Below are 8,538 nucleotides of genomic sequence, written 5' to 3' on the forward strand. Positions count from 1 at the left end.
GTCCAAAGTATCTTGGAGCAAGCTTCTCATTTCTCTTATTGGCGACTATCTTCTATCTGTATGGTCGAAGTTTCAAGAACACCCTCTCTCCTACTTCGAATTAGATATCCTTCCTATGCCCATCACCTTGTATCTTCATAATCTATTAAGCTCTCAATAGAAGTTTCTTCAACTCTTCTGACTCTCTATCCCTCTCCCCTAAGTACTCCTCCATTAAAGAAACTGGAGTACTGCTACTCCCAACGTGCACTAAGTGAGGAGGATGCCTTCCATACAACATCTTGAATGGGGTCATCTGAGAAGCATAATGAAAAGAGATGTTGTACCAGTACTCCATCCATGATAGCCATTTATCTCATAGCTTGGGTATCTCTGACACAAAGCATCGTAAGTAGGTCTCCAAGCTCCTGTTGACCACTTCTATTTAGTCATCCATCTGTGGGTGATAAGCAGTGCTTCTCTTCAGAACTCTCTCATGTAACCTGAACAACTCCCTCCAAAAGTGGCTGAGGAACACCTTATCTCTATCTGATATGATTGCTTATAGTACACCATGCAATCTAACCACCTCTATGATGAAAGTTGAAGCCACTGTCACCGTGGTATAAGGATGTCAGAGGGGAATGAAATGAGCATACTTACTTAATCTTTTTACTACAACCAAAATCACTGTAAATCCTTATGAATATGGCAGTCCATCTATGAAGTCCATGGATATCTCCTCCCATACTCATCCTAGTAATGTCAATGGCTGTAGTAGTCCCCCTAGCGACATAGCCAAGTATTTGTTCCTCTGACAGATCTCACACCTGGCCACCATCTCCTCTATGTCTCTATGTATTCCCTTCTAGTAAAGATCTGAAGCTAACCTTCTGTAGGTCTTCTGTACCCCTGAATGGCCCCCAATCGTGCTTCCATGAAATTCCTGGAGTAAGTTTAGGATGTGGATTGAGGTCCGAGGCATCATGAACCTCCCCTGATACAGTAGTTTGTCCCCTTGGGTGGCTATCACCTTATCTCAGTAAATCTATCTTGATCTTCCCCAACTCCTCATCCCTAGCACTCTCCTCCCTAATGGCCTCCCAATCCAGCATCAAAGGAACACACACTGCCACTATCTGTAGCTCCCCTATATATCTGGACAAAGCATCTGCCGCCTTGTTCTCCCATCCTAGTCTGTACTGGATTTCGAAATCATACCCCAACAATTTGGACAGTCATCTCTGATACTCTTTAGTCACCATCCGCTGCTCCAATAAATATTTCAGGCTCCTCTGATCTGTTCTAATAATGAAATGCCTACCTAACAGGTAGGGTTGCCACTTCTGGATGGCTAAGATGATGACCATCAACTCCCTCACATAGAGTAATTTCATCTTGGCTCTGGCTACCAACACCTGGCTGAAGTAGGCAATGGGTCGCCGATCCTGCATGAGTATTGCCCGCAATCCGTATCCTGAAGCATATGTCTCGACTATGAAGGCCTAAGTGAAGACTGGTAAAGCTAAGACCGGTACCATGGTCTATACCTTAAGTTTCTCAAATAATGTTGTGGCTGCCTCTCCCCATAAGAATCCATCATTCTTTAGCTGCTTTGTCAGTGGTCATGTTATAGTACTGTAGCCTTTTACGAATCTCCTGTAGTACCCCATCAACCTTAAGAATCCTCTCAACTCCTTCAGATTCTTAGGTAAGGGCCATATCAACATAACCTCCACCTTTGACTGATCGACCGCCACCCCTTCCGTTGGCACGATATGATCCAAGTACTCTACACTGGCCTGGGAAAAATAGCACTTCTTCATGTTGGCACTCAGCTAATGTTCCTGTAAAACTCCCAATACCAACTTCAAGTACTTCAAATTCTCCTCCTCCATTCTGCTGTACACCAAGATGTCATCAAAAAATACTAGAACAAACTTCTGGATATACTGTCTGAACACCCTGTTCATTAGTAACTGGAAAGTAGTAGGGGGGTTGGTAAGCCCAAATGGCATAAACATAAACTCATAATACCCCTCATGTGTCCTGAATATTATCTTTGAGATATCTTCCTACCTCATTTGGATCTGATAGTATTCTAACTTCAAATCCAGTTTAGAGAATATCACTACTCCATATAGTTCATCCAAAAGCTCTTCAATCACATGAATGGAGAATTTATCCGATAAAGTCTTCTTATTCAACGTCCTGTAATCCACACAAAACCTCTAGCTCCCATCCTTCTTTTTGACCGATAATACTGGATATAAAAAGCACTCATATTCGGTCTGATGATTCCAACCTCCAACATCTCCCTAATCAGCTTCTCAATTTCATCTTTCTAAATTTGGGGGTAGCGATAGAGTCGTACACTAATCGGTGACACCCCCTCCTTTAGAAGAATTGTGTGCTTCTATTCTCTGAGTGGTGATGACCCTTGAGATGGTTGGAACACCTCACTGAACTACTATATGACTGGTTGCACTGCAAGAGGAATATCTCCCTCTTCCCCCACACTGACCCTCTCCAAGCGTTGTAATTCCACCAAATATCCACCTCCCACCTCTTGTATGATTCTGATCATTGATTTGAGAGATACTCCCGCCCTAGACAGCCCGACATCGTTCTGGATCTCAATTCTCCTTCCCCCACCACCAGTTCCATCCTCAGTGCTCTCTAATTTATCTTGATCTCCTCCAAGGTTTCTAGTCATTTCATCCTCAAGATGACATCCGTACTCAATTCCAAGAGAAAAAAATCCTCCCTCACTTGTATCCCCTGAATGGTCATCACCACTCCCCTACAAACTTCTCTACCCATTTCTTCCTTCCCAGCACCCATCATCACCCCGTAACCTCCTATATCCACTAGTTTTACCCTCAATAGATCAACAATTTGTGTGAAAATGAAATTGTGGGTCGCCCCACCATCTATTAACACTACCACCTCCCTATCCACTATCTCTCCCTTCACCTTCATAGTATGATTCGGGGTGAATCTCACTACTGAGTTTAGGGAGATTTCTACCACATCAAGATGCAACTTCTCTTCTTTCTCCATCTATAACCCGCTTCCACCTCCCTCTTTAGCTTTCTCGTCATCACAAACGATGAGAACCTGAAGAGTTCGGTCCTTACACATATGCCCTGGCATGTACTTCTTATCGCATCTAATACACAATCCCTTCGCTCTTTTTTCTTGTATTTCCTTCTTCATCAGCCTTTTGAAATTTCCCCCTCCTCTAGTTCTCTCTCTGGACACTTCCTTCAGACTCCTTGGCATTGCCCTCTTGGGAGCCAAGACTATGGTGGTCATCCTGTACGATCCCCGCAAGTTGCTCCCCTGAGCTACTCTCTCCAACTACTTCTGATCCTCCACCAACTAGGGTAGCTCCATGGCCTCCCCCAGGTCTCTTGGCCATATCACTCTAATTGCTATCAATATCTCCTGTTTAAGCCCTTTCATAAAGTTCTCCTCCAGCACCGTCTCTGAGATTTGATCCAATCTGTTGTCCAAGTACTCTAACCTGTCACGATAATCTGTCATGGTCCCCTCCTGTGTTAAGACAAAGAATTGCTCGTAGAAGTCTCCTTCCTTACCGATTTCAAAACATATAAGCACTCATTGAACTCCCTCCAGCTCCTGATGGGTTGCCTCATGTCCCGCCATTGGTACTAAGACAATATCTTTTCCTCCAAACATAGTCCTGTCAATGTCAGGTTGTCTTCCTCCGTCAACCCATTGACGGAGAAATATCGTTCTACCTTATAGATAAAACCATGGCCATCCTCGCCCTCGAAGATGAGCATCTTTAGCTTCCTCACCTTCGGGTCACCCCAATTTCCCCTGAATCCTCCATATCCTCTCATTCCCCGAAAAGGAGGTGCTCCCCAGCTGTCACGATCCTCCCTCCGGCGATCATAATCGTACCCTTCGTCAGCTTCCCTTCTTCTTCTTTCAAAATCAGCACATCGATGGTTGAAATCTCCCCTTCTTCCCACAAAATTAGCACCCCTCCTTTCGTATCCCATACTCATCTTCTCTCTAGAAAGTGATTCTAGATGTGGCATGTCGTCCTCTCCTTCAAGGATCTCCACTTCTAGATTTTCCCTCCCCCTAAACAGGTTCGAATTCCCTCCTCTCTCATGGCCACCGGTGGTCTCCCTTGCTTCTGATGTCATCGGATTAGTCTTCAACTCTAATTATTTCTTCAACATCACTTCCATCAAAGTGAACTTTCCTTCCAACCGTTCAATGTTGGAGGAAATTTGATTATGAAAATCAAAAAAATTTCCCTTCAAATCTAATTTTAGTTGCCCAATTTCACCTTCCAAAACTTCGACCTTCTTTCCGGCCATCTTTCTTCTCAAGATTTGTGAGATGATCTTCTTGCGGATGAAATTTCCTTGCTGAAATTTCTGGATTTCAGCCGCCGATGGTCCCAAGACAACGCTCTAATACCAATTTGATAGGAAATACTTGAGTTCACAAATAATCCAAGAGTAAATACCAAGCAACCCTAGCAATAATTGATAAAAATAACGAGAAAACACACAAGAACGTGATGAAAATAACCCAAAATCAGTGAATTGTATTAGGGAAATCCAAATCATTGATAAAAACAGCGAGAAAACACACAAGAACGTGATGAAAACAACCCAAAATTTGTGAATTGTATTAAGGAAATCCAAATCAAAACAAACACAAAGCAAGATACAATTGATCCTCAATTCGAGAGAATGATCTTTCTCTCCAAATCTCTAGAAGAAGTTCTAGAGCCCAAGATGCCAAGAGAAAACTCCAAAGAACACAATAATCATGCATAAGCCTAACCCTAAACAAGCCATACTATTAATACAATAATTCCCTAACTCTAACATCCCTAATTCAAAATTTTCCTCTCACCCTAGCCGCCCAATCCTCTCTCCCTAATTTGCTACAAGTGAAGTTTTTTTTGCCACTGTATAGTCCTTTTTTTGGCAAAGAAAGGACCATCTATTCTTCAGAATACTGAAAATGTAAAGATATGGTATTGAGAAAACAATACTAATGAACGATAGAACTTAACAGCTCATACATTGCTAGAATTCATATATGAAGATTTATTCAAAATTGAATTAAGAGCCCATGTAATACGTAACAAGAATTAATAAGAAGAAGAATTTATTGAGTTTCCTTTAAATAGTTGGTGTAATTAATTATGATGATGGAAATGATGAAATATACCTGAGTAGCAAGGACTTCAAACTCGCCATTTGTAACAACATAAAAGCAGTCACCCTCTTCACCCTGCATTTCGTGATTGGTCATTTCTATTTGGTCACAATCGAAAGCTAGTAAGGCACAACTTCGCTAAAAGCGCTCACAAGTTTAATTTTCCCTTTAATGAAACTCAATCATATGAGACCTACCTGTTCAACAACCACATCCCCAGGCTTAACTTCCAGTTTTTGCATACAGTCCAGCAAAACGTGGCATTGGGATTCGGTAATCCTTCTAAAAAGAAAATGATCACGCATTACTCTCTCAATGTGTGCCTGAAAATATCAAAAAGTACATGAAAAACAAATAGTTATTTATCAAAGTGGATCAAAACTTGCAAGGACGGATTAAAGCTTAGATATAGTTAGCAATACATAATTACTTCTTCTTCCCATGTTTTCCTATGTGACACAGAAGGAGGAAACCAACTATGAACATTCTCTAGGGAACTCTCAATTTCCTTGAGCCGTGTCCGAGACAGCTCGTGCCTCACACGTTGGTTTTGGGAATTCCAAGCCACAGGAAGTGGGGGTTCAGACTCTGTTTGTTCCACATCTTGAGGCAAAAGGTTTGAAGGTGCATCAAGTATATTTTGAACAACTTTGGTCTGTTCAAGAAATCAAATCATCACTCTGTCAAAGAAAAATCAACTTGTGCGTTGGTATTAATAAATAACTAGCTGAATAAATGATAGAAACAATATCTTACTTCATTTAGCCCATTAATATGCACAACTATGATTGTAATGTCATCAGTACGTGTTTCGAATTGTAGCCAAAGTCGATATGATTCAGCAACAATTGCAGCGCATGCATCACGAGGATCCTTAAATTTTGCCACCTGAAAGTTGAGAAAACATCAGAGGTGCCAATGTATATATATCCAAATCAACCAAATAAGTATCTACCCATGTAACTGTTTTATAAATAAGAGATTCAAATTGTAAGTATTAAGAATTTTACAATGACAAATATGGTAAGAGATCATTTATGGTTTAAGAGTAAACTTCATGGAGGTGTTTCCATATGCATATCTGGAAATAGATCCTTCGATCATAATTACCATATCAACTACAGTTTGGCTGGATAGAAACTCAAACACTCCATCGCTAGCAATTACAAAAAAAGGGTGGTTGTGTGTGAGCTCCAAGGCATAAATCTCCGGGGAAGCAACCACACCAATAGATTCAGCAATGGAATCTCCAATACTCCTTGTGAAAGCTGTGCCAGGATACATACCACTTTGCACCCATAATCTAGGAGGATCCCCATCATCATCTTCTTCTGTTCCCCAACACCTTACATCTGGATTCTTCAGCCCTTCTATCTGATCTAAGGTCAGAACCCTTGCGCCACAGTGCTTAACTCTCTCAAGCTCATCACTTCGAAAAGGAGTCTGATCAATGGAGAGGTCCATGGCCACAATGTCTTTGCCTCTCCTCTCTGCAATGACCGCCCTAGAATCTCCTGCATTTGCAACATAAATTGTTCTGCCTCGAACCAAAATTGTTACTGCTGTGGTACCACTCATGCTATCATCCAACACATCAGCATGGAGCTGTAAATTTGTTGTCAAGAAAGTAGCATGGATTGCTTCAATGACATCAACTTGAAGCCGGCTATTCCTGAGCAAATTTTCACATAATTTCCGTTTGACAAACTGCGAGCACTGAGCTCCATTCTCTCCATGTCCATCAAAAACACCAAAGAAGTGATCATCAGGATTTGCACCAAATGGAGTGTGAATACAAAAGCTATCTTGATTTGGTTTATCCAATGCATCTGGATAGAACCCTCTTTGAGAAAGAAAAGAATACCGCAACTCATAGTTTCCTATAGGAACTCTGACTGTCTTAGACCCTTCAGGAGGAAGAAATTGTGATGAAACCCTTGAAAGCCGATTTATCCCCACATCAGAGTCCCTATTAGTACCTAGCTCATGAAGCCGATCTCCATCGCCACCATCTTCCCCATCTGAAGAAGCTGAAGAATGAGCATATTCAATCACTGTTGCCTTCATTCCACCTTTTGCTTTGGGTTCTTGTCTCGGCGAGTCTGGCACATGACCAATGCATCCTTTGGAATGCAAACACCCCATCACTTGGTAAATCCAGTGGAAGAAAGCAGACAGAAAAGAATTACAAGAACACTCATAAGTCTCCACCTCGATAATCTGAGAAGAAGATGGCAGCATTTAAACAAATACTCAATCTTGTCCGTAGCTTATAAAGGAAAGCTAAATCCATAGCAACAAATCTTAGTGAGAGCTGATAAGTATTACCTTAAAACCAAGGTAGCCGAAATGCCAACTCCAATCCACCGCAACAGAAGCTTAAAAGGACAAAAACAAGCCCACCAAAATAATTTTCAGACACAAGAACATTCTAAATTCTCAATTCCAATCTGCCTACCAATTCCCCTGCAAAGCTCATCAACAAACTAAATCACAATACAATATTCAATCCAAATAGTCTCCACGATCCAAAAAACTACATTTCTTCAAACCTGAATAAAGAGACTATGCAAACCTCCCAACCACTCACAAGATTAATTTTCATAAACGAGTTCCAAATTTCACCTTCTTTCAACAGAACTAAGCAAGTTTCAACAGAATTCACAGATTTCAATGAAGTTTCAAGAACCTTACACCAATAATACAAAATGGGTTTATCCAGAATCACTTCCTACCCAGCTGAAACAGTTAAAAAGAATCACTCTAGCCGCAACGAAAAGTAGATCATGACGAAATCATAGCAAATCCTAGCCTTCCCGACAAGAAAACACAGAAGCAGTGAAACTCAAAGAACGTAAGATGGAAGAAATCCCAAAACCGCCTTAAATGAATGAAACAAAGAATGAAAGAACAGTAATTCCTCTCTCTTTCTCTCTCCCTCTCTCTCTAAAAATGTCTAAGAAGCTGAGAAGGATGGAGAATCGAGAAGCTCCTCGATTCTACCATTCTAGTCCTCACACTCTCTGGCCCTTATCGTCCGACCGCTCATCCGACTGTGTGGACTTCTGCGCCGATCCACCGCTAGTTCAATTAGATATTAAACTTCGCTAAAGTTAGTAAAGCTTCTGCTATCTTGAATTATCAGTATTTGAGCCGTATAGAATATCTCCTAAAAAGTCTTATGATGTAGCGTCGTATAAAATTGATTATAAAATAATTTTATTATATAAAATTGATTATAAATATCTTTTTATTATTATGATCTTATTTTTGACAGTTATTTTTCTATTTTTTAAAGTAACTTTTTAATACAAAATTAATTAGCTCAATAATTTTTAGTAT

At 40.8% G+C, this 8,538-nt stretch overlaps 1 protein-coding gene across 7 annotated transcripts in view; it reads right to left on the reverse strand.

Moving 5' to 3' along the window:
- Nucleotides 1-8,323, reverse strand: part of LOC110104152 (protein phosphatase 2C and cyclic nucleotide-binding/kinase domain-containing protein) — a 36,970-nt gene extending 28,647 nt beyond the window's left edge. For 2 of the 7 annotated variants that reach the window (XR_003703209.1, XR_003703210.1), the window contains exons 1-6: nt 7,525-8,322; nt 6,307-7,416; nt 5,953-6,084; nt 5,627-5,851; nt 5,394-5,519; nt 5,209-5,271 (exon numbers count right to left, since the gene is read on the reverse strand). Coding sequence is in view for 4 of the 7 variants with exons in the window: in XM_028701202.1 (XP_028557035.1) it covers nt 5,209-5,271; nt 5,394-5,519; nt 5,627-5,851; nt 5,953-6,084; nt 6,307-7,341 (1,581 nt within the window). In the remaining 3 variants the exon portion in view is untranslated. Of the gene's footprint in view, nt 1-5,208; nt 5,272-5,393; nt 5,520-5,618; nt 5,877-5,952; nt 6,085-6,306; nt 7,417-7,524 lie in introns of those variants that run through there. The other 5 variants (XM_028701204.1, XM_028701203.1, XM_028701202.1 and 2 more) reach the window with 4 other exon arrangements.
- Between the last annotated feature and the right edge of the window lie 215 nt (nt 8,324-8,538).

The sequence above is a fragment of the Dendrobium catenatum genome, unplaced genomic scaffold (genome assembly GCF_001605985.2).
Source record: "Dendrobium catenatum unplaced genomic scaffold, ASM160598v2 fragScaff_scaffold_1650, whole genome shotgun sequence".
Taxonomy (NCBI): Eukaryota; Viridiplantae; Streptophyta; class Magnoliopsida; order Asparagales; family Orchidaceae; genus Dendrobium; species Dendrobium catenatum.